This window comes from Desmodus rotundus, chromosome 9, assembly GCF_022682495.2.
Source record: "Desmodus rotundus isolate HL8 chromosome 9, HLdesRot8A.1, whole genome shotgun sequence".
Lineage (NCBI taxonomy): Eukaryota > Metazoa > Chordata > Mammalia > Chiroptera > Phyllostomidae > Desmodus > Desmodus rotundus.
In genome coordinates this window covers 110,249,010-110,273,820 of record NC_071395.1, presented here as the reverse complement: position 1 = coordinate 110,273,820, position 24,811 = coordinate 110,249,010, and the positions used below count along the sequence as shown (strand labels likewise).

The 24,811-nt window shown below is 54.0% G+C and overlaps 1 protein-coding gene across 4 annotated transcripts; it reads left to right on the top strand.

Annotated features, from left to right (window-relative positions):
• The first annotated feature begins 3,159 nt into the window (after nucleotides 1-3,159).
• On the top strand, nucleotides 3,160-24,522 carry FBF1 (Fas binding factor 1). Of its 4 annotated transcripts, none has more exons than XM_045190122.2 (30): nucleotides 3,160-3,367; nucleotides 4,252-4,341; nucleotides 4,899-4,926; nucleotides 5,675-5,716; nucleotides 7,067-7,160; nucleotides 7,712-7,772; nucleotides 8,353-8,403; nucleotides 9,883-10,018; nucleotides 10,488-10,565; nucleotides 11,144-11,263; nucleotides 11,580-11,718; nucleotides 11,857-11,990; nucleotides 12,586-12,694; nucleotides 13,577-14,053; nucleotides 15,104-15,199; nucleotides 15,453-15,541; nucleotides 15,722-15,780; nucleotides 16,806-16,961; nucleotides 17,097-17,197; nucleotides 17,330-17,536; nucleotides 18,196-18,303; nucleotides 18,384-18,523; nucleotides 18,608-18,726; nucleotides 19,360-19,482; nucleotides 19,569-19,754; nucleotides 20,196-20,372; nucleotides 20,463-20,600; nucleotides 20,728-20,845; nucleotides 22,036-22,148; nucleotides 22,735-24,522. In XM_045190122.2, exons 2-30 carry the CDS (start codon nucleotides 4,339-4,341, stop codon nucleotides 22,816-22,818), a joined length of 3,486 nt encoding a protein of 1,161 aa, XP_045046057.2. In that variant the 5' UTR covers nucleotides 3,160-3,367; nucleotides 4,252-4,338; the 3' UTR covers nucleotides 22,819-24,522. The 4 variants fall into 4 exon arrangements, 3 of the variants coding, with proteins under 3 accessions (XP_045046057.2, XP_045046059.2, XP_045046058.2); XM_045190124.2 differs by having other exon boundaries at nucleotides 22,692-24,522; XM_045190123.2 differs by having other exon boundaries at nucleotides 22,674-24,522.
• Nucleotides 24,523-24,811: the final 289 nt, after the last annotated feature.

Here is a 24,811-nt window from a genome sequence, read left to right as displayed (position 1 = left end):
TACTATTTTTTATTAATACTGGAGTGTTTTGTCTTGAACTTCATTCACTGTAATCAAAGAGTAAAGATGTAGGGAAAGCTCAGTAATTTGTACATTGAGGGGAAAACCGCAGTGTCACCTCTCACCTGTCAGAATGGCCATCATTAATAAATCAATAAGTGCTGGCGAGCACGTGGAGAAAAGGGAACCCTAGTGCACTGTCGGTGGGGATGCAGACTGGTGCTGGCACTGGAAACAGCAGGGAGTTTCCTCAGAAAACTAAAAATGGAACTGCCTTTTGACCCGGCAGTTCCACTGCTGGGAATATACCCTGAGAACCCTGAAACACCAAAAGAACCTATGCACCCCAGTGTCCGTAGCAGCACAATTTACGACAGCCAAGTGCTGGGAACAGCCTGAGTGCCCGCCAGTAAATGAGTGGATAAAAAACCGGTACATTTACACAGTGGAATACTGCATAGCAGAAAGAAGGGGCTCCTACCTTGTTCAACAGCACGGGTGGAACTGGACACTTACGCTAAGTGAAATCAGTCGGTGAAAGACAAATACAGGATGACCACACTTGTAACTGGAATTTAATAAAATAACGAGGAACATGGGACCGGAGATGTGGAAACAAGGAACAGACCGATAGCTGGAGGAGGGAGGGGAGAACAGTGGAAGGAAGGGGAAGGGACTAGTGAAAACATCCATGAGTGACAAGTGGGCATGGACAGTGGGATTGGGGGAGAGGGGTGGGCTGGGTGGAGGGGGACGAAAGGGAAAAAACTGGAACTGTAATAGAATAAACAATAAGGAAATAAAGTAAAAAAAGGGGGAAAGAGTGTACCACATAATTAAACCTGAGTTCAAATTATGAAGAATTTGAAGATAGGTTTCTTAGGTTTGAGTATCACTAAGGATGAAAATAGAAAGGAGTGAGACCCACCTGAACCGATAGCACCAAACCTGCTAGAATTGCGGTAGTTGTCTCAGAGCCACGAGTGCTCTGGTTGGTTTAGGAGAACTTGACTGCTGAAAAGGAAGAAGATTCGTCGATGGTCCCCAAGAAGCCAGCGTTTGCCATAGGTAAATTAGGTTTTGTTGGGTTCTTTTGTGAGCTGTTTCCAAAGAGTACAAAGATAAACTTCAACCTAGTCTCCTCCAAAATGATGATAATGACTGGAGTGGAATTAATGAGATTTTTCTATTACATGATACTGAGATGAGCCTTTTTAAAAAATCTCTGAATGGTACTCTACGTGGAAAATCTGAGGTTGGTTAGGGATGTTTTCTCTGTCTTATGCTCTGTTAGGTATGTGCTGAGGTGTTTGAACGTTAGTCACCTCCAAACACTCTTGCTCCCAAAGCCTGGGGGCCCTTTCTGCTCTTGTTTCCAGCACAAACACTGCTCAAGTACCAGTTTATTTCCGAACACTTGAATTGCAACATTAACTCTACACGCTTTCTGAGAACTCACTACTTGTAATTTCATAATTTTTATATCTGGAGGCATTTTGTAATTCCTGATGTTAACACGTTAGATCTTAATCCTTGGCTCCTTTTTTTTTTTTCCTTCAGCGAAGAGCTCTAGCGGGAGAAATGTAACGGTTCAAGTTGACGATCCTAGAGTTCCCTGGAGAGTGTGGCTTAGTCCCAGCTCCCCCCATCTGAGTTCTTTCCATCTTACTAGGAAGGAAGAGAATAGATGCAGGTGGATTGTAACAGATGCTGATCTTTTTACATGTGGGGAAGATAGGCCTGGAGTTATATAGGTTGTCTTCCAGCAGTAGCTGCTTCTGCAGCTGGAGAGAGGAGCAGAGCTGGAAACAGATTAGTCACCCCAGACCTGGACTCTTGTTGATTCTCCTGGCTCTGATAACGGCTTTGATCATTTTCATGGAAAATGCAGGGACCATCTCAGCTAGTTGAATATTCATTACTCCATTCTTGGAGGATTAGACCAAGTCATATGTAAATGACTAAAATGATTTTTCATTTTAAAATGTTGGTAGTGGAGTTTTGCCTTTAACTGTACATACTTACTGAAATGTTCAGTAACTTATTCTGTGGTCTGTGATAGTAAACAAACATACAAGGAACCTTTGGAGCTAGTTACCAGATGTTAGCTGTTGCAGACCTGCAAATTCCTAGATTCCAGAGGGTTTTTGTTCGTTCGATTTTGCTTTGAATTTCAGTGAGCCATTCATTATCTCAGGAAGATCATGGTAAGTTGGACGTGATTTTACAAACTCTGAACCCAAGTGAGTTGTTTTTGCTACAATACTGTTGACTGTTTCACAGATTAGGTAACGACTGTGTGATCTTTCTTCCACATAATATTCAGACTGCTGACAGCTACTTTGTAAACACCATTTTATTCACAGTTGCTGTGCATTCAAGGGTAGGACTTGTATGCTTTGGAGTGTATAATTACTTTGCTACCCTTTTCTTCTTTTACTGTTGGGGTTTGAGTTTGGCTTCTACCTGACGGGGTGCAGTTAGCGTGCATAGCTACCCATCCCTGGCTGGACTTGTCAGCGGGCGCGGGAGTGCGGAGCAGGTGCAGGGGTCCAGGGCGAGTCACTCAGGGTTAGACAGTGGTGACCAGCCTGCACTGCCTGGCCTGCGGTTAAGCCAAACCACTAACCCTTTTTTCCTTTGCAAAATTGAAAGACCCTTGATAAAAATCTGTATTTAACACTAAAATGTGTTATGTCTTAATTGGTGATGGCTTTGGGTTTCATGCTGGCTTTGCACCTTGGATTTTCTTCATTGAACAGGAAGGTCGCAGCCACTTCTCTAAGTTTTGGAACGTGGGATAAATACGTAATTATGTTTTGACGTGTCAATCTTTCAATTTTAACACATTCCTCACACCGTCCCCGTCACGAGCCAGCCCTCAGAAGAGTGCTCGGTCTTGGAGCCGTGGCCTCCAAGGAATGGCAGAAGAAAGAAGGCCTTGGAGCGAGGACTCTTCTTCACCAAGTGGCGTTTTGACGGCTCCTAGCAACGCGCGGAGCCGCAAGTCCAGGCTGTGTCTCGACTAACGGCGGCTGCGGGGAACCCTGGGAAGTGTAGTTTATTTTTGGCGCCCCCTGCTCCCTTGGCTCCGGCAGGTGAGCGGGACGCGGACTACAACTCCCAGGATGCCTCGCGCCTCGCCTTTCTGGCGGGGGCCGCTGGACTGCGAGGTGGGCGGCCGCTGGGCTCCGAGGCGGGAGGCTTGACCGAGGTGGGCTCCAGGGCCTTGCGGACCCGCGGCTATGGCTCGGACAAGTCCCAGCGGTTGCGCCTCTGAAGGCAGTGGCGCGTAACCCGCGGTATTTCACGGGCTGGGAGCATCGTAAGCTGCGCGGCGGTCGAGAGGGGCTGGACGCGCGGAAAGGTAACGCGTGGAGGGGCGCGGGGACTCGGAACTGAGGGGTGCCTTCGGGAGGGCCCTCGTTAAGGGGCGGGCTCGGGATTTTAAAATGACTAGCCCGCAGTCGGCTGAGCAGACGCAAGGACATGACGGTACTTGGGGCCCCGGAGCCTCCGCTAGCCTCTGCGAGAGCTTCCCGCGATCTAGGAGGCTGGCACACGATCCGCGGGGGGCTGACCGGAAGTTCCTGGACGTCGTGTGGGACACAGCGAGTTGGCACTTCGAGGTCGTGAAAATGCCGTTATAGAGAAAGAGAAACACGAACCTTCAGAGCGGCCCCTGTGTGTAACCCCAGAGAACCTTTGCGTTCTCATAACAGGACAGGCCAGCACCAAGGAAACAGACGACCCGCTCCGACTCCCCTCTTCCGAGGCCGGTTACCGAAATTGACCGAGTCTCTGGTGACATGGTCGGGGGTCGGGCGGCAGAGAGTGATAACTCTGAAGGACACAGTTCTCTGTTAATGGGGCTAGTCGGATTTATGGTTAGTGTGAAAAAAGAAACTGAACACCGGCAGTGGGAATATGCACGGCCAGGAAGTAGCCAGCACTCAGGCTGTAGTGCCAGGCACCTCCTTCCTGAGATGGGAACCTGCCGTCCCCCCGCATCTTCTTTCCGAGGAGCACTGCCCTTTATTCGCGGGATCTCCAGGCCTCCCAACGCCCACCCAATTGCTCACACCACTTTGCTTCTCATTGGAATTGCTCCCCCATAAGGAAGTTTTAATTTAGGGAAATAGGTCGTGACCTCTGGAATGAGTAAAGTGAGAGAAGCCTTGATAGGCCTTGGACCCAAGCACGGTTAAGGCTACATCGTTTTTAAGCAATCTCTTTCCCTCTCTTCACCAGGGAGCAGGGGCCTGGTGAATTTGGGCAGAATTCAGATGAGCTGGGCGGCGCTGCGAAGGCGCTGCAAGCAGCCCCCAGAGCCTGGAGATGGTGAGTAAAATGCCTGGAAATGTGAACTGGCCCCCACCCCCAAGATCTTGACTGCAGGGAGTGCTGTGGGGGCTGGGTGAGGAGGACCGGGATGTGGTTCCTGGACAAGGGTGGTGGAAGTGCATTGATAGCGAACTTCAGGCATTTCTTTAGAGCCTCTGCATGTCCAGCTGAAAGCATTTTTAAGTCTGTCCCTGGCATTGAGTTCGAGATATGGCATAGAGGAAAACATTCCCAGTCACTTTACGTCCCGGCTGGGAGGGTTGGTGTGTGGCGTCTGGAATTCAGGGAAAAGGGGAGACTTCTGTCCCCAATGGGGGTGGGGGTGGGGACCCATAGTGGCATCCTCTGTTGGCCAAGGCTCTTTCTACTCTTTGAATGAGTCTATTCTCAGAAACTTGGGAGAAGCATGAATGGCTTCTGTCTCTAAATGCCATCCATGCTCCTTTTACCACTGGTGACTCGGCAAAAGGCAAAACAATTCATTGTGCGTTCTCGGTTTCAACATAACGTTCGTTGTTTGATTTCTTAAAAGTGATGTGTTTTTCTCATTTTAGCCACCGAAGACCAAGAAGGGATTGAAAGGTGAGTGGAGAGATTGAACATCACCCTTAAGCCAAAAATAATCCCCCCGCCTTGGGTCCATGTCTGGGCCCGAATGTCCGTGGTGGTTTCTCCTAATTCCATGGGCAGTTTTGGTCTTTTAGAGGGCGCCTTATGCTGCCTCATTGGCCCTTAGAGCAGTTCAGAAATAAACGAGGGGTGGGACTTGGGAAGAAAGCCCTTCTCCTGGGCTCTGTACCTAGAAGTACGCGGTCGGGTGAGGGTGGTGAAGGCACTCCAGCTGCACGTGAGAACGAATTCAGTACTCGCACTCAGGTTCCCACGTGCCAGGGAGAAGGGGCCGAGGGAGGGTGCCTCCAGACCAGCTCTGGGGGTTCTCAGATGGAAGGGGATTAGGAGGGTATTGGTAGGAGAGAAGCTTATATGTCCAGAAATCCTGGACACTTTTCCCAAAGAAGCGCGCTGGGCTTTGTTCAGAGTCTGGAAGGCTGGCTTGGTGGCCAGTGTGTCAAACAGAAAGTGGGTTCCACTGAAAATCTTCGCCATCTTCCTGTGAGCAAGTCGTTCGCAGCCGTCCCCTTGGGGTGTTTCAGTGAGGCGGCGTGGCCTGTTGCCAGAGAGTGAGAAAACGTCTCGTGGCCAGTGAGGACAGAGCTAAGCCTGAGGTCCATCGTCTGTGAGCCCTGAGGTCCCGGGAGTGGTTTCAAGGTGGGAGGCTGTAGGACCATTCCCTCCTCCTGAAGTCATGGTGCCGCCCCTTCTCTTCCAGGCTCCATCGCTGATGTCCTTGGTGACCTCCTGGCGGATGAGAGTAAGTGCCCCTTCCCAGAATCCCCTGATTTAGGCTTGTTTTTTTTTAATTGACATAATTCACATAAAACTTACTCTTTTAAAGTGTACATTTCAACGGCTTTTACTTATTCACAGAGTCATACAACCATCGCCACAGTCTGATTCCAGAACATCTCATCACCCCGTAAAGGGACCCCATGCCCATGAGCACTCCCTCCCCATTCTCTCCTCTCCCAGCCCCAGGCAACCGCTAATCTACTTCGCTATGGGTTTGCTGCACCTGGGCAATTTGTATAAAATGGAATCACACAGTGTATGGCTTTTGTGTCTGGCTTCTTTCATTTATCTGTTTTCAAGGTCCCTTTCTTCATTCCTCTCCATGGCTGTGCGACGTCCCATTGCGTGGATATGCCACATTTTGTTTGTTCGTTCATTAGCTGATGGACCTGTGGGTGGTTGCCACATTTTGCCTAGGCCATTATGAATAATGGTATTAGGGACACTTATGCACAGGTTTTTGTGTGCTTTGGGGTATAAACCTAGGAGTGGAATTACTGGACTATATGGAACCTGTTTCACTCTTTGAGAAACTGCCGGTCTACTTCCACAGCCACTGTACAGCTTTGCGCTCCCACCAGCAGGGTGGGAGGGTCCCGGTTTCTCCACGTCCTTGTCGATGGTCGTTATTGTCTGCTTGCTTGATTCTAACCCTCCTGCTGGGTGAAATGTTGCATCTTGTTGTGGATTCGGTGTGCATCTTCCTAGTGACTAAAATGACGTTGAGCACCTTTTCATGCATTTATTGGCTATTTGTTTGTTCTCTTTGAAGAAGGTCTATTCAGATTCTTTGCCCATTGTTTAATTGGTGCGTTGTAAGAGTTTCTATTATTCCGAAGACTAGTCCCTTACCCTGTGTGTCCATCTCTGGTGCTCCGAGGGGCAGGACTTCAGGGTCCTGCAGAGCTCACTGGGGACAGCAGGGACAGCCGGGCTGAGGTTCCCCACACCTGGCCCAGGAGAACCCACCAAGCACAGGCCCGTGTGTTCCAACTGACAGCTTTGGGCCTTGGAAGTGCGTTGTTCTTCCTGCATTCCTGTGGGCTGGGGTGGGAGTGGGTTCTTCATGTGTCATCAGTTGGCGTTTAGGCTTGACTTCCTGCTTGGAAATATCACATCCTCTCTCCCATTCAGGTTTTTCAAGGGATAACATTGGAGCCTGCGTATCGGGCCTGTTTCCTTCCTCCATAGGGGCCCTTCTTCCCATACGAAGTTCTGGTTAACAGCTTGGTGGGGAACTTGGTGGGGAACCTTCTCACCTTCATTCCAGTTCTCTGTAGCCAAATGACATCTCTGTTTTCTTTTTTTCCAGTGACACCACCTGAGAAGCCTGTTAAAATCGCTTCACGTGCCAGAGATAACACAGGTGGAGCCCACACGCTCCCTTCTGCAAGGACTAGAGCAAAGTAAGCACAGGATGGGTGGGATCCACAACCCAGTTCCATCCAGACGCTCTGCCTCCCTGGAACCTGGGTGAGGGGAAGGAGGTCGGAACTGGAGGGCAGAAGTCCTGGCTTGTAGTCTTACAGCTGCTACTTAACTGTGTGACCTTGGGCAGTTCCTGAATCTCTGAGCCACAATTTCCTTATCCTCAGAATAAGAGGACTGGCCTAGATTGGTGATGTTCGGGTTGTTTGTTCTTCTAAGGTTCTGACAATTGAGCAATAGGGGGGAGCTTTTTGAATTTTCCACTCCACCTTCATTTTAGCTAAAGCAGATCTGTTTTTCTCTCTTACTTGTTGTGTTCAATAGTTTGATTTTAAAGAGGCTCTACTCCTTTTTTAAAAAGTTAAAAATCACAGCGTTAGGTGGCCTGTGAAATCCCTTTCAGAAACTCTGCTCTCCCGGAGAGGAGTGTCTCTCCAAGCTCACGTGGACTCTCGAAGCCGCCCTTCTTTTCTTGGAGTCACCTAGTACCCTGGGGGTGCAGGTGGGTGCTGATGCCGCCCCTTTGCAGGTCCCTCCTGGAGAACGATGCCTACAGCACCATGGCAGACCTGGCAGGAGCTGACGCCGAGGTGAGCCTGGTCCAGTCCCTACCTCCCACCCTCTCTACTTACCCCGGAGACAGTGAGCTGGGTGTGGTGGCCGGGGGGCTGCTCACAGAACAGTTTAGAAGGCCTTGCAAAGCCAGTTTGTTCTTAAAGCCAAACAATACCCAAGGGCTGCCAAGTGCCCAAAGCCACATCCTCTTCCTTCCCACCAGTGAGATGACCTAGAAGTTAGAGCTCCTGGCATCTGCTGCAGCCTTGAATGTTGCCCCTTGGAACTGAGCTTCCATAATAAACTCCGCAGCTGCCCAGTCACAGGGATGGGAAGTGGTGTGGTTGAGTCCTGTTGGAGTCAGAACAGTGCAGCCCAATGGAAGTGGTCTTTCCGGTTGGGAGGAAGTGAAAGTGGCAGCACTTTCTGGTCTCCATACCTGGGCAGGTCAACTTCAAAAAACACCCAACCCCACAGGAGGGCGGGAAGTTCCTGTTGATGCCCCATGGGCAGAGCTCTGCTCCGGCCCTAACAGAAGCAGCGCTGCAGGGGGCCAGAGCCCTGAGCTTTGAAGGGCCTTGACTAACACATGTCCTTACCCTCCTGGGGACTTAGGTTTCCGATGTCTCAGAGGCAGACCCACAGGCTTTGCTCCAGGCCATGAAGGTAACGAAGCAGCTTGCACATTCTGGGAGCTCGTGGGCTGGGGTGCTGATATTTTGTGCCAGGCCTTCATTCTCCCTCTAAAGAGTGTGTTTTGAGCCCTTCCTAGGGCAACAATGGAGCTCATCCTTGAGCTATTGCCCTCCGCCCCTCTGGGGGTGAGTCTGGTTTCCCGGCTTGCAGAGATGCACCTACCCAGAGACACATCAGGCCTGGGCCTCTGGTGACATGGGCCTGCCCCTTCCCCCCACCACCACCGGAAACTACCTGGCTGCGTCCCCCCTTGGGAAAGAGGAGGAGACTATCTCTTCTAAAGCTTATTCTTAACCTTTCTCCCTCTTTCTCCCTACACCCCTTGCCCAGTGCCCCTCAGTACAGCTGTCCTTCGATCAGATCAAGCCCTAAGATAATCTTGGCAATGGAGTTTAAGACAAATTCTGAAGACTTTCTAATCTCTCCATGCTCTGGTGGTATGGCCGGAGTCTGAAGCCTCCAGTCACCCTTAGTTCTCCCTCCTCTCCCTCCACCCTCCACCAACGCCCTGCTGCCTGACCTGAGCCCCTCTGGCTAACACATGTCTCCTGGTCCGTCTGGGCCGAGGCTGAGCACTTGCTTTCAGCCCTGTGGGGCCCTGAGGAACTGCAGTCTGTTCCCTTCCTGGCTCCAGATTCAACCTCTCTAACCTCAGCTTGAAATCGCTCTTTCCCAGGGGAGCCAGCTGGACCCTTAAGTCCTCTGGCGCAGTTTTTGGTGGTGACTTTTGAGTCTCATTCCAGAACCATGAGCTAAGCCCCCACCCCCCACGCTGCTCACCTTTGGTTCTGTTCTCTATCCCAGCTCATCTTTTTCTGAGTAGTTTTTCATTTTCCTTTGTTTCCTCACAATTCTGCCCCTGGGGTACCAACTTCCTCCTTATCAAAACCGTCACTCGGTGGGTCTGTATTGAGGGCTCCTGGTGGCTCCTGGCTTGGTTCACGTGGCTTTTAATGTCATCACCATAGAACATTCACCTACACTTCTGCTTCTAATTGCACTTCATTTCCCCTGACCCAGGCTGGCGAAGGAATCCAAGTTTTTCCTTGACTTTGGACAGAAAGTCTCACGCCCCTTTTCATGCCCAGCAGCTACCCCTTAGGGAGTCTTAGGGCCCTGCTCTTTGGCTCCCTCTGCAGACAGTCTCAACACTGGCTAAGTCTGTGTGAGCAGCTGCTGAAAGCAGGTGTCAACCACCTCTCATTCTAGCATCAGGGCCGCAGCTGCTAGGGGTCCCAGTCTGAGCCCCGGACCTGCCTGAGGCCAGTGTGTGGGGACTGTGCTTTGGCCCTGCCTCTGTCTTGTTCTGTAACCCGTCTGGCCAGGTCCCCTTTTGTCCCATGTGGAAAAAGAGGCAACATCACCACCAGGCTGCTGGGAGCATGGAGGCACCTAGCAACCACCATCTGAGTGCCTGTGGGGATTCCTCCCTCCTTCCTGCTTTTCCAGGATCTGGACGACATGGATGCCGATCTGCTAGGTCTGAAGAAGTCTCATCTAGCTTCTAGCAAAAGCCCTACAACTGGGAAGGAAGAGCTGCCTAGCAACCCCAAACCTGCCAATATGTTAACAGCCAATGAGAAGGGTGAGTAGGACATAGTTCTTCATATCTGGGGAGCTTTGGGGATGTGGAAGGTGCTTAGAAGGAAGATTTCCAGTCCTGAGGGTTTTCTCTGCCTGGGACGGAGAGGCTAGGAGCTGCTCGTGTCTATGAGTGATTATAGTGGGGGAGGGGGACAAGTTGAGCTTCCTTCCTAGGGCTGTTCCAGTCCCTCTAAGTCCAACATGGCAGCTCCTGGAGAAGCTATCAGTGTTTGAGAAGTTATGGTAGCCTGTGCATCTCCCAAACCCATGTCTCTGGAGTGCCTTATGACTAGGGGCAGGCAGCTTCCAGACTCTGTTTCCCTGCCAGAAGCCAGTGTGAGAATGGCTGTGTCCACGGCCACAAGCCCTCAGCTCCACGTGGGAGAAGTCCATGCCCTCCCATGGCCCCATTTATGGAAGAACCTTGGCCAGGACAGACCCAGGCCTTGCCTTCTCCTTGCTTTCCACAGGAGATGCCATTCCCACCATGAAGCCGTCTCCATCTCCCAGCAGCTCTGGGCATCAGTACAAGAAGTTTTCTTTTGAAGGTACCATGGGTCTCAGTCACGCTTCTGGGACACTCCAGTCTGGGGGTGGAGTAGCCATGGCAACACTTACTTGCTTGACCTCAGCCGAGCTGCTGTGTATATCAGACAAGGAGCCAACGCTGGTGCCACTGATTTATTGCCTCATGATTCCAGGGAGGGACTAATTATGTGTATTCACCTGGATAATTGGGAAGCTTATTTGCAAGGACTTTGAAACCAGATGTCAAACTGAAGATTTTATAAAGTATAGGGAAAATTCCTTTCCCTTCATGAACACACAGATGTTTGGCTTCTCTTCTGATGCCCAGGGACATTTCCAGAAGGCCATGCAGGCAGCAGCGTCTGGGGTCACGGGCAAGCATGGCAGAGTCAGGCCTTCGGGGCTCTCCCAATCCCTCTCCCTGTGTGCCCCATCTGCGTCAGAGGCCCCCCTCACACAGGCCCCTCCCGGTGCCCAGGGGCTTGTTTCTCCGTCAGAGCAGCTGGGAGGAAGAACACAGTAGCTCCCCCAGCACGGTACAGAGCTTGCTCTGGAGCAAGGGTGCGGTCTGACCTGTGCTTTCCCTTCCGCCCCTGAGATGTGGAAGACCCATTGGCAGGACTTCTCTCTGATGATGAGGAAGGAATCACCAAGAAGCCGCCTGGGACAGAGAGTAAAGCCGCTTCTGAGAAGAGCCCAGCCCTAGCCAGAGATCAAGGTAGGGAGGGTGGGCTTGTTTCTTGTTCCAAGGAAGATGCAGTAGGCAGCCTGTTAACACGCCCACCAGGCGTGTCTCAGGACCAAGATCCAGGATCAAAAGATTATTCATCTCTCAGAACTGGGGTGGGGTGTGCAAGCCTGGGAGTGGGTCAGGGTTGGGGTCTGGTCAGGTCTTGTGGGCAAACCAGATGTGTTCAATGCCTGCTACCCCATCCAAAAGTCAAGGTGGCAGAGAAACGTGTCCCTCCACCCATCCAGACATCACAGTGGAGGGCAAGACAACTGGGCACTGTGCCCTGTGTTCTGAATCTTAGGTCCCTCCATTCCTCTAACTCCTGGGGACACCCCTGTCCGAAAGAAAGAAGAATTGTTCTTTGACGATGAGGACGACCTCATGGCCACCCTAGGGTTTGGAGACAGCCCCAAAGCAGAGAGGAGGCAGACAGGAGACCAGTAAGGGTCCTTAGGAGGGGAGAATCCCTGGCCAGGCTGCTGCTTCAGGCCTGGGAAGAAGCTGAGGGTGGGTACAGCGTGGGCCCCCCAGGAGCCCCTCGTATGCACACATAACGAGCCCTGTGTTCCACCCTGCAGGGGAGGGCCCCTCCCTGCTCGCTCCAAACTGGATGAGCTGCTGGGCCGAGGCTCTGCCTCCAAACACCTGGCTCGTCCGGACCCCGGGGAGCACCGGGAGTTCAAGCTGGACAGGAAGTACCAGAGGCCACAGGGTGAGAAGGCTTGTGGGGCAGGGAGGTGGAGTGGGGGACCCCCAAAGCAGGTTCCTACCACAACCCGTAAAAAGAAATAAGCTTTACATCGTGGCATGTACACATTATTGTGCATGTTTATTTTATTTTTTTTTATTGTGTACATTTATAACTAAGACAAGAGTTATGAAATCATAATTACCACGTTTAATACTGCTTTTTTATTTATATGCTATTTGACTTATAAATACATTGCTTGCAACTCATTAAATCAGTTTCTGCACCTGCTCATAGGTAGCAGCTCACAGTTTCAAAACCACTGCAGTGTTTCTGAAAGCGTTGGCCCTGGGGCTACCTGTTGAATCGTTCTCGTTACACAAGTAGCTCATTGGCCTCACCTAGAGGACGTGGGGCGGGACCCCACTAGTGCACTTGTAGCAGCTTCCCGATGGCCTTCTGGGCGCTGGGGTTGGAGATGTGGAGCCCAGCTCCTCACCCCGACTCCTGCAAAGCAGCTTCATCGGCTTGTGTCTTCCTGGCAAGCTGCCAGTTCAGCTTTTTAAAAATAGAGTTCTACAGCTACAATAGAGTTGGACTGCCCCTCCCTAAATCACAGGCTCCTTAATTCACAAAGAAGATACCTGGGGCAACGAGGACTTCATCTTTGGGGCCTATCAGCCCACTGTGGGCTCCTCCGAGGGCCGGCAGTTCCGCCGGCCAGTCAGGTAAGCGGGCCTGCCAGGAGCTTGGCCTTGGAGACAGGCTGCCCGCTGGGAAACGCCCAGGCCCCGCCCCATCCCACCAACAGTCCTGTTTGGAGGCCACACTGCGCATGGTGTCAGTTCTGCGGGTGCTGAAGGAGGAGGGAGGTGGCCCAGCCCCACCAGCACAGGACACTTGGCAAAGCCACCACCCCAGCAGGAGCCCAGGCCCCTGTCTGCCGCTGGTTCCTCGGAGGGAAAAGAATTGTCTGAATTTGGAATTTTCTCCCAGTGTATATTTTAAGCTTTGTATTTTGAAATAATTTCAAACTGACAGAATAGCTGTGAGAACAACACAAAGAACCCCCTGCCCTTCTCCCAAACTTAGCGGTTGTCAAGACTGTGCCGTGTCGGCCTTGTCAGCCTTCCGTTCTCTTTAAATAATCCTCTGTACACATCAACATTTGTTTCCAATCCCAGTATATTCTTCAGCCTTGGAACCTGCTGCCACTGGCCGGTAACGCACACAGGCAGCGGCTGAGTAAACGAACAGGGAACAAAGTGACAGTTGCTGGGAAACCATTTGATCCAACTGATTTTCACCCTGGACGCATGTGCCTGTAGTGTCATTGGTCCTGTCCACTGCGGATGCAGTTGTCCCTGATTCAGGGTGTCTGTGTTTCATGGTGTTTTACAGACGGCGCCCAGCTGCCACCGTGCTGCCACCTGAACTGGTGCAGGCACCATGTTCTTGAGGCCTCAGGCTGGCATGCCAAGCACCTGGGCACCCCGACTCCTTGGTGTGGACCTTATAGTCCCCCCCAGCAGTGGAGGGGAAGACTGCTCAGGGGCTGTTAGGACAGGCTGCTGGCCCTGCCCTAGACCCCGTCCCTCTCTGTCTTAAAGTAGGTTCTTAGCAGAAGGTGGCACAGACCTCAGGGGAGAACCAGGCTCCACGCAGAGCATCCCAGTGACAACCAGCTCCCCCAACCCCAGGAAGGGAGGAGCTGACTGGTTGGGCCTCAAGGACGAAGATGAGGACCTACTCCCTCCCTCTCCCACCAGAGAGCCTGGAAAGGGAGGTTCTGCACTCTCCACACCCTTTGTGCCCCACCCTGAGAACCAGCATTCTACTCTGGGCCAGCACTCTGCCCCAGCAGGGCTGCCCCCCTCCTCCGTGGGGGCAAAACCACCACAGGAGGGCACTGATGCCCTTGCTAAAGCCGGCCGGCCTTCCCAGCAGGCGTCTGAGGAAACAGAGGAGGACTGGCTGAGCCATGCCTTGTCTTGGAAGAAGTCCCGAGGTCTGGCCAGGGAAGAGCGAGCTCTGACCTCGGAGGGCCAGAACGGGGAGGGGGCAGCGGGCCGACCCCCTTCCGGCAGGTACGGCTTGGGCTGCTATCTCCCATGGCGGGAGGACTGGGCAGTATATGGGGAGCACCACCTCTTCCCCGTGCTTCCTTCCTCCGGGCACTGCACAGAGGGTACCTGGCTCCTGCCTTTGTCCCCGTGCAGACACAAGGGCACAGGAAGCTGTTAGCACTCGTACCCCAGCTGCTATGGGGACGGGTGCTGACTTGATAGGTAGGAAACAAGGGTCCCTGATGTAGCAGGCATGCAGCGCCTCTGAGCAGGGGCCCTGCCCACAGGGCCCTTGGGCTGGTGAAACCCCGGTGCCCAAATTGTCAGTGCTCATGTCGGCCTGAGCTGAAGAAGGTGCCGCGTGTGGGTTGACATCTGCCCGTGCTCTCTGGGGATTTTAGGGAAGACACAGTGGCCAAGAGGTGACTCCTGGGGGAAGCCATAGAATGGCGGTCCTGTGGGGCAGGGCAGTGAGTGACCCCTGAGGGCAGGAAGGCAGAAGGGGCTGGAAAGGCTGGGATCATCCAGAAGAAGTGACAAGATGCTGTGTGGCCAGAGCAAAGGGGACATGAAGTGACAGGCCAGGGACATCGCCCAACCCAGGGGTTGGTGTGAATGAGGAGGGCGGCCTTGACCTGGACCTGAAACCAAGGGGGAAGCTTCCTCATTGACCCTGGGGGGCAAGAAGAGAGGTGAGAACAACAGGTGGGAGAAGGGAGGAATCCCAAGGACAGCTGGACCTGGCAGAGTGAACAGAGCCTCGTTCTAAAGCCCTAGAACTTGAACTTAACTCTGGTGCCTATAACATTTCCATTGTTGCTACTTGGATAGTCATCAGATGGTCACTGTCCACTCACTGTGCTCTGGTGGCACTGGGGCAGGGAGGGGCCTCTGGAAGGCCACAGGCTCCAACTTGGGAGGAGACTTCCCATGACGACTGCAGGGACAGGAGGAGGGCCGAGGGGAGGTGGGAGGAGGACAGCCACACAGCTTTACACTTGGGCCTTGTTGTGTCTCTGTCCAGCCTAACCTGGATCTCTGCCCCCTTCACTTTAACGTTTACTTCCTCAGTCAGCCTGTTGCCAACTCTCAAGGGCTCAAGCAAGCTGCTGAAGGGACCTCAGGACCAGCAGCGCAAAAGCCACCTGCCCGGCCCGCCACCATGGGGTATGTGTGCAGTCAGGGCTGAGGGTGGTGAGAGGCACGCTGGGGGCTGGACTGGGCCTCCTTCCGACCTGGGCCATTGGTATGTGGTTTCTGATACCTTGTGTCCAGTCCACTGAAGACAGGGTCCCATCTTCTTTACCCACCAGGATCTCACTTCGGTGAGCCGCCAGCCACTGGGGCCTTTCCAGTCCATGACGGGAGGCTGATGTTTTCCTTTACTGTCCGCCCCCACCCCCCATTCCTGTGTCCTCAGGTCCTCTGTGACACGGAACCCAGCCACCTTGGCCCTCTATGCAGGTGACTCAAAGAAGGACACAGCCCCTGGAGACCTTTCTGGCATTGGTTTGTTTTCTGCTTTGTCTGGGGGCTAAATCTGGGTAGGAAAGAGGCACTTTGAACTTCCCTTGGGGCACCCAGAAGACAGTGATGCTGGAACGCACGCACACACAAACACACACGCACGAGACCTTGGGGCCTCTGTGGGCCTCCTTCCCTGTCAGTTCTCTGCTCTTGATTTTTCAGAGCCTGCGATGCATTTCCTGAGCTCCCAGGAACCCACCGGGCTTCCTGTGCCTGTCCAGGTAGGGAGGGCGGGCAAACAGGTATAGGTCTCAGGCCCATGAAGCAATTCTCCCATGGTCAGAGGCAGTACCAGTGGTTTGACCTAACAGCCTGCTGAGATACCGGAGAGCGCACCCTGGCTCTCCCCACAGGCACTTTCTTACACCTGTAGCCTGGGCAGGCAGAGCGGGTGCTAACTTGCCAACACTAATAGGGAATTAGGTGGTAACCAGGTGGGGGTAGCCAGGAATGCTCCAATCGAAAGCAGAGCTGCAGGCGTCTTATAGTTCAGTCTAGAAAGTCTCCTTCATGCTTGCCATGCTCCCTCTGCACCTCCATCTCTTTCCCAGATATGGCAGTCACCTCTGGCCCCTGGCTGTGAGGAGGCCCAGCCCCATAGGAGCACATCCCTAGTAACCCAGAAGCGCCCTCTTGGAGATGGGGGTTGGTGAGCAGCCATCAGGAAACAGGGTAGCTACCAACATTAGGACTGCAGGCCTGATAGAAAGGGTCAGTGTTCTCAATTTTTGTCGGCACTAAGACTCTGCTGGGGCCCTGGTGCAGCTCAGTTGGTCAGAGCGCCGTCCTGATGGGCCACAGTAGTGGGTTCAGTCTCCAGTCAGGGTGCACACAGAAGCAACCAACGAATGCACAAACACGGAGTGGAACAGCAAATCAGTATTTCTTCCTCTCCCTTCCGCTCTCTAAAATCGATCGGTAAATTTTTAAAAATTAAAAGAAAACAGACTGCTGGGACTTGGCCATTTGTCAGGGAATCTGGACCACTGCTGGGGAGGGTGTTCCGAGGAAGGAGGGAGACTCATTCTCCTAACCAGACCTGAGGGGAGGTGTAGTGACCGTGTGACTCTCCGGGGCCTCATTCTTGGCCTCTTGGTGCCATGGTCCCCATCTACATGGGTCCTCATGTACAGCCCAGATCAGGTACAGGGCCTGGGAGGCCCAGTGAGCAGAGGACCAGAGGTAGCTGAGCTTTGCTGAGCCCCTGCCCCACCTCACCTGGAACATCTCTCACCTTCTCCCACAGTTCCCACTCCCGGAGTCCTTGGCACAGCACTTGCTGCCAGGCACAGAATATCAGAAGCGGCTTCTGGCTGCCCAGGTGCAGCTTCAGAGTGGCACTGCTGAGCTCCAGGCTGAGCTGCTGCAGAGTCAGGCCCGGCTGGCAGAGATGGAGGCCCAGGTGAGGGTCAGAGGTGGCTGCCTGTGGGGGCAGGGTTGTGATGGGAAGGTGTCACAGTGAGGGCTGGAAGGGTTCCCCAGGGAGCGTGAGGGACCCGCCTTCCTACCCTCCAAGGTGTCACTCTTGCCTTCTCAGGTGCGGAAGCTGGAGCTGGAGCGGACCCAGCACAAGCTGCTGCTGGAGAGTTTGCAACAGCGACACCAGGCCGACCTGGAGCTCATCGAGAATGCTCATAGGTACCCCACTCTGCCCGCAGCCTCCTGAGCTTCCCAGGCTCACGGCCTGCTCCAGGACCATTGCACTCCCAGAGGCCCTTCAGGAGGCCACCCTCACCTTCTGAGCCTTAGAGCTGGGTGTTCTGTTGGCAGAAGCCGTGTCAAGGTGCTAGAAACATCGTACCAGCAAAGGGAAGAGCGGCTTCGGAGAGAGAATGAGGAGCTATCCGCCCGGTACTTGTCTCACTGCCAGGAAGCCGAGCAGGCCCGAGCCGAGCTCACGGCCCAGCACCAGCGGCGCTTGTCGGCGGCTGCGCAGGAGAAGGACCAGGAGATGGAGCGGCTCCGGGAGCTGCAGCGGTGAGGGCCCAGCCCAGGGGAGCAGCCCAGGCAGGCAGGGGAGCAGTCTTCAAGGGTAGTCAGAGCAACCTGTTTGCCATGAGACTCAGCAAAGCCATGACTCAGCAGCCTTTGAACCACAGCCTAACACCTTCCCTTCCAGGTGAGAACCCAGGCCAGCACACTGGACCGTCACACCCAAGTCGGGGGGGGTGGGGACAGTTCCTAAGGGCCCTCACTGTATGGGCCAGGCCTGGTGGCAACAAGCATAGGCTAACTCAGCCCAGCTTAATCCACTTGCCTGCTGGATCCCTTGAGTCTAGTTACTGGATTGGCCCTGGATGTGGTCTGCTGTGTGCCTGGAGTGTCGATCTGCTTGCCTTTCTAGGTTAGAACAAACGAGGAAAAGGCACGTAAAGGAGTTGGCTGGTGAGGGCAGAGCAGCCTTTGAACACTGCTCAGAGCCCAGACTCACCTTTCTTTTCCTCTGTGTAAAGTACCCTTCGCTGAATAATGGAAGGCACCTCCCCCTTAGAGAGCAGATGTGGCATTGACATTAAAGCACCAAGACAGATGAGGCTGAGGAGCCAGGGGAACTGAGGCAGTGCCTGGAGGAGGAGGGGAGGCACGGCCCTCCCTGGAGAAGGAGCCCACAGCCCGCCCTCCCCACTGCCCCACAGGGCCTCCATCCTGGAGATGCGCAAGGACCACGAGGAGCAGCTGCAGCGGCTGAAGCTGCTGAAGGACCGAGAGATTGATGCTGTCACCAGTGCCACCTCTCACACAAGGTACATGTGAGGTCTGGGCTGTGCCCACCCAAGGGGCCGGTGCTGGGGTCCTCAGGCCATGGTGACCGGATCCTCCCCAGGTCCCTGAATGGTATCATCGAGCAGATGGAGAAATTCTCCAGCAGCCTGAATGAGCTGTCCTCCCGTGTGGAGGCCTCGCATCTCACCACCACCCAGGAGTGGGAGCTGGGCATCCGGCAGCGAGACGAGCAGCTCCGAGGTACTGTGGGGGCCACATGTCCCCTCCTCTCCCATCTCGGTGGGAAGGTGGGTGGACAGTGAGTGCCCTGTGGGCCCCCTCAAGCATTGCAGGAGAGGCTGGGCCACCAGCAGCGGGACATGGAGGAGGAGCGGAGCCGACTCCAGGAGGTCATCGCGAAGATGGAGGCCCGCCTGAATGAGCAGAGCAGGCTGCTGGAGCAGGTGGGGCTGCCCTCTGCCGACACAGGGCCCTAGTGTGAGCAGCACTCACAGCCCACCCTCATGGCCTCTGAAATGTCTCCTGCCCCTTCCTGCCCCTGCTTCCCCACTCCACCTCCACAAGTGCCCTCGCCTGCCGCAGCCCAACCTTTTTCTGCCTGTTGGCTGCACGTCCCACTTTCTTTGTGGTCATATGAATCTGTCACGCCAGGCAACGCCTGTGACATTGGGAGAAACGCTCTTGCCTAAGAGATATTTTTAATTGCCTATATACTTTCACATATAAGAGGAAGCTTTATTCTTTAAAAACACCTGGGTGCCCTGGCATATGCAGGGTCATGCCCACCCTGGTGCTTTGCCTGCTTGGTTGATGGGAGACAGGGAGGCCGAGTGTTGGCAATTCAGGGGGCAGGGAAGCTGCTGCCTCCAGAGCCTCCCAGTAGAGGTCCCAAGCGGTTAACCTTGGCGCAGTTAATCCTAGCAGCTGGCCCTGAGTCCTTCTCGGGGCCCCTCCTTTTGTATCTCTCTGGAAAGGAGGTGTTTGTGACATAGTGTGGGAGACGCAGGTGGGTCTGCACAGCAGTCAGGCTTCACTGGGAGTAGGGGAACCCACTCTCAGCCCTGACCTGGCCATAGGAACGCTGGCGGGTGAGTGCTGAGCAGTCCAAGGTGGAGTCCACACAGCGCGCCCTGGAGGAGCAGAGGAGGGTCAAGGCCCAGCAGATGGCCACGGAGCGGGAGGAGCTGGAGAGGACCAAGGTGAGTCCTGCCACACCATGTCCAGCTGCTGCCCCTGCCATTATGCCCAAGGATGCTCATCTCTCACCCTTACGCCCTCCTCCCAGAGTGCCTTGCTGGAGGAGCAGAAGTCCGTCATGCATAAGTGTGGGGAGGAGCGGCGGCGCCTGGCAGCTGAGTGGGCCGAGTTCTTCGAGCAGCAGAAGCTGAGTAAGGAGAGGGCCGAGCGAGAGGCGGAGCGGGCGATGCAGGTGGACACCCAGCGGGAGGGCACTTTCGTCAGCCTGGTCAAGGTAGGGCCCAGAGCCGCCAGCCCTGCCCCTTCCCTTCCCAGCCCTCACTGTCTGCTCCTCCATCCGGACGCATCAGCTTTGCAAAGGGCACAACAGCAGCATCGGAGTTAAAACCACAATACTCATACAATAACAACTTCATTCTACTGTCCTAGGTGCTTTGTCCACGTTGCTCATTCAATTGCATTACGTCCCCATGACTTAGGTATTCCATAGATAAGGAAACGGGTTTAGAGAAGTTGAGCCCAGGGAGAGGGGCAGCCCCGAGGTTTGGCCCCAGGCCTCTGTGACTGGGCCCCCTTATATCACCACCTCCTCCCAGAGTCAGGGTCAGGTGGAGCCACAGCAACAAAGTGGACAGGCCAGGGGCTCCTCAAACCCTGAGCAGAGCCCACTTCAGCTCCTGAGAGGACAGTGCAGCAATGACTTTGCCATCTCCAGGAACAGGCGGAGCTGAAGATCAGAGCAAGTGAGCTCCGGGCCAAGGAGGACCAGCTGGCAGCGGAGAGGGAGGCTCTGGAGCGGGAGCGGCAGGAGCTGCGGCTGGAGAAGGAGAGGGTCAGCGCCACCGCCCTGCGCATCAGGCTCCGTGCGGAGGAGGTGGAGAAGATGAGCCAGGTGCCAGGCAGCTCAGCTCAGGGTGTGGCTGGAGCTCGGGCAGTTCCCTGGCCTTAGCCAGCCTGGATGACCCACGTGGCCTCCCCATAGGTGGCCTCGGAGAAGTACGAGGAGGGGGAGCGGGCGTTGCGTGAGGCCCGGCAGGTGCAATCGGAGCAGCAGGCCCGGCTACAGCTAGTGCGGCGGCAGCAGGAGTGGCTGCAGCAGCAGGAACAGCATGTGCACCAGGCAAGGCCTCTCCCAGCTCTGGCTCTCCATGCAGTGTGGGGGAGTCAGACTGGAGCAGTCCACTGACCCCCTATCTCCAGCCTCCAGCTCTCACATCTGTGTCCTTCTCTCTGGGGACGGGGGACAGGAGCATCTGAGTCTGGCCCAGCAGAGGCTGCAGCTGGACCGTGTCCGACAGGACCTGCCCTCTGGCCCTGTGGGGCTGCTCTCCAGGGCCCAGGGCCTGGCAGCCTCCAGCCCAAGTGGTAAGTGGCCCCAGGAGGACTGGACTTTGGCCACTGGGCGGGGCAATGCCAGGAGCATCCTGCCCACGCCTCCCTCTGCTCAAATTAGGGGGTTGGCTGGGTTTTCAAGTCATCTTACAACTACTATTTTATACAAGGAGTGCATGTTCATTATAGAAAATAAATTTGAAAATAGAGGGAGGAAAAGTCTTTTTTTCTTTTTTACCCTCACCTGAGGACATGCTTATTTATTTTAGAGAAAGGGGAAGGGAGGAGAGGGGGAGAGAGACATCAATGCCAGAGAGAAAACATCTGCTCAGGGACCAAACCTAGAACCTAGGCATGTGCCCTGACCCAGAATTGAACCAGCGACCTTTCGATTTACGGGATAGTGCTCCAACCAACTGAACCACCCCGCCAGAGCAGGAAGCTCTTTTTTTTTTTTTAAGATTTTATTTATTTATTTTTAGAGAGGGAAAGGAAGGGAGAAAGGGAGAGAAACATCAATGTGTGGTTGCTTCTCATATGCCCCCACCCCTCCGACTGGGGACCTGGCCCGCAACCCAGGCATATGCCCTGACTGGGAATCAAACTGGCGACCCTTTGGTTCTCAGGCTGGCACTCAGTCCACTGAGCCACACCAGCCAGGGCAGGAAGCTCTTTTTAAATGTCACTCCCAACCCCACCCTCTGGAGAAAACCCCCTTTAACACGCTGGTGCATAGTGTTCTAGATGCTGTGTGTGTGTTTTTAAACACAGAATTGATATGACGTATGCTGTTTTGTACCTTGATTTTTTTATTTGGAAATACTACATGGAGCATGCTTTCATATCCGTAATTAAACATTTAACCATAACTTTTAATCAGTATAAGTTTCCATTATGAGGCCGTTCCGTATTTTTAGATTTTCTACTAGATGATTTTTTTTGTCACTAAGATAAACAGCCATGTTTATATTAGTGACATGTCAGTGGAAATATGTTACATACATTCTACACTTTTGCCCGGTTTTTATCCTTGAGTAAGTTTCTAGAATTGGGCTTGCTAGGTAAAATCCCATGAGCACTTTCAACGGCTTTTGCGAGTTGGTGGGTATGCCCAGAAGGTTGGTTCTGGCTGCACCCGCGTTTTGGGGGTGAGCAGGCCCCAGGGAGATAGGCTGTGGCCATCCTGCCCTCCCACCGACACTTCGGCCCGACTTCCTCCTCAGGCTTCTCAACCGTGGGTCCTGCCCCCACCAGTCAGTGCCGCTGGCCGCCCGCCAGCCTTGGCCCCTCGCTCCTCCACGCCAAACTGGGGCTGCTGAAACACACAGCGGAGCAGGTAAGCATCCCATAGCACAGGTGGCCCTGGCCTGTCACTCCCTGTCATGGTCACATTGGTGACAAGCAGCCCAGGGCACAGGCAGAGAGGAGCACATCCTGGCGGGGGGAGGACTGAGCCCACCCCCAGAGGAGGGTAATCAGGCAGATTGTGTAGCCACCATCTCTGAGACCTGCCCTCTAGGCCAGGCTCTGTTTGAAGCCATTGCCTCTGTCACCTCAGTTGAGTCTCACGATAACCCTGTGACAACAGTGACGGCAGTTACCACTTCCAGAGCGTTCCTGTGTTTCAGCTCTGCACTGAAAACTCTGTGCACTATAAGGCTTTTCTCCCCCCTGCCCTACGAGGCAGGTAATGTTGTTATGTCCAGTTTACAGGCAGGCTTAGAGAGGTGAAGTCACGTGCTAGCAAGGGGCCTCCCACTCCAGTGTGCGTGTTTCTTCCCTGCCCCCTCGCCCCAGAGCCAGGGAGGGGCCCGAGTAAGGGCTGGCTGGGCCACCACCCTGGGGTCCACCTCACTTTCAGGCCCTGCCCGCGTTCCAGGACAGGGCCAGAGGTTGACCGCTCACCCAGCTCTGCCTTCCAGGACCGAGAATTCTTGGAGAACGAACAGTTTTTCCTGGAGACCCTGAAGAAAGCTTCCTACAACGTGATCTCTCATTCAGCCTGAGGGGCCCCACTGCCACCTCAACAGAGGACTCAGACCCTGGCACTGTCCCCACTGCCCCGCTGGCCTCCAGCTCCAGGGAGGGGCTGCCCAGGGCCTGATAACAGCTCTGCCTGTGGACTGGGTACTGGGCCTTATTTCTGAGCGTGCCCCCTAGTGGCTGAGGCAGGCAGGCGCCACCTGCCTCTGGGGTTTGCTGTATGATGGCCTCTGGGGAGACACAGCGCTGAGGCTGTCTCAGCTCCAAGACAGTCAGCCTCAGCTTTGGTTCTCTTGCGCCGCGTAGGTCCAGCTCAGACTTCAGGATCTGCCTGGGCTCCGTGGACCCCTCCCTTTGGGGGTCTTCTCAAGGGATGCCCCAGCAATCTCCTGCCCTCTCCACCCAAAGACACGGCAAAGACAGCACCGTGTCCCCTGCCTAATGGGGATGTGGAGTGGGACCACACATTTGGAAGGACCTTCTATCCTGCTGGTCAGGGCCAGAGGGTGAGGGGCAGGCAGGGTAACGTGCTGGCCAGCATTTCCCTCACAGCCAGCCCTTCGTGCCCTTGGGCGGGCTCACACCAAGTCCCTGCCTCGTTGCCACCTGCCTGGGTGACTAGCTTGGCATGGACACTCGCCTTGTTGGCTTTTTCTAATAGGCACCCCAGAGGTGGGGATGATGGGGTGGGGGAGGGACAGCACGAAGGCTTCTCTTGTTCTGCTCACCCACCATGAAGCCACAGTCGGGCGGGAATGAAGATGACCGTGAGGGCCTCTGCCCTGGGAGGGTGCAGAGCACTGGGGAACCCTGAGGGACACACCCAGAATGCCCCCTACCCACCCAGGTTGTGTGGGCCAAGACCAGCTGGAGAGGAGGGGTGGGAATCACAGTTGCTTGTAAAACGGCTTCTCCAGGCCAGCAATGAGTCGAGGCAGGGGAAAGAAAGTGTCCCAGGGAGCAGGAAGGTGGAGGGGCCCCGAGTGGGCAGTCTGTACTCTGTCTCAGGACAGCTTCTAGTGCGGCCTTCCTGCCTTACCGACAACTCAGTCTTCATCTTGGACCCCTTAAACTGCTCTATTCTTTTTTGTTAAATCCAACTGTTCATTTCTTGCCATACATGATCCTGAGACAGCCTTTCTATTTTATGGTTTTACAGTTTCACTCTATGTATGTGTCCACCAGTAATACACAATACTGATTTGTGTGTTTAAAAATCTATCTAGCCTGGCCGGGTAACTCAATTAAGAGTGTCGTCGAGATATGCCACAGCTGTGGGTTCCATCCCAGTCGCAGCATGTACAAGAATCAACCAATGAGTGCAGGAATAAGTGGAACAGCAAACTGATGTATTTCTCCCTGCCTCCTTCCTCCCTCTCTAAAATCAGTAATTAAAACATTTTTTAAAAATCTATCTAAATGGCCCTGGCTGGTGTGGCTCAGTGGATTGAGTGCCAGCCTGTGAACCAAAGGGTCGCCAGTTCGATTCCCAGTCTAGGGCATATTCCTGGATTACAGGCCAGGTCCCTGGCGGGGGGTGCACAAGAGGCAACCACACATTGATGTTTCTCTCTTCCCCTCCCTTGTCCTCTGTCTAAAAATAAATAAAATCTCTAAAAAATAATAGAAATAAATTTAAAAAAATTTAAATCTGAACAGTATTGTATAGTTATGCAAGCTTACTTTTTTCTCACTTTATTTATTTTTAGAGAGAGGGGAAGGGAGGGAGAGAGGGAGAGACAATCAATGTGTGGTTGTCTCTCGTGCCCCCCACTGGGGATCTGGCCTGCAACCCAGGCACTTGCCCCAACTGGGAGTCAAACCGGCAACCCTTTGGTTCACCACCTGAGTTCAATCCACTGAGCTACACTAGCCAGGGCTTTTTCTCACTTTTTTTTTTCACATTTATTCATGCTATTTCAGCTTGTGAGCCTTAACTTCTGAATACTATTTCATTCTTTGACTATAGCACGATTTATTCATTCTTCTGCTAATTGGGCTCTTAAGATGTTCCCA

Bases quoted from the DNA above. Each gene is read 5' to 3' on its own strand.
- FBF1 (XM_045190122.2), top strand. The intron at 7,161-7,711 runs GTAAGCACAGGA...GCCCCTTTGCAG, and splicing joins TCTGCAAGGACTAGAGCAAA to GTCCCTCCTGGAGAACGATG. The intron at 22,149-22,734 runs GTAAGCATCCCA...TCTGCCTTCCAG, and splicing joins TGAAACACACAGCGGAGCAG to GACCGAGAATTCTTGGAGAA.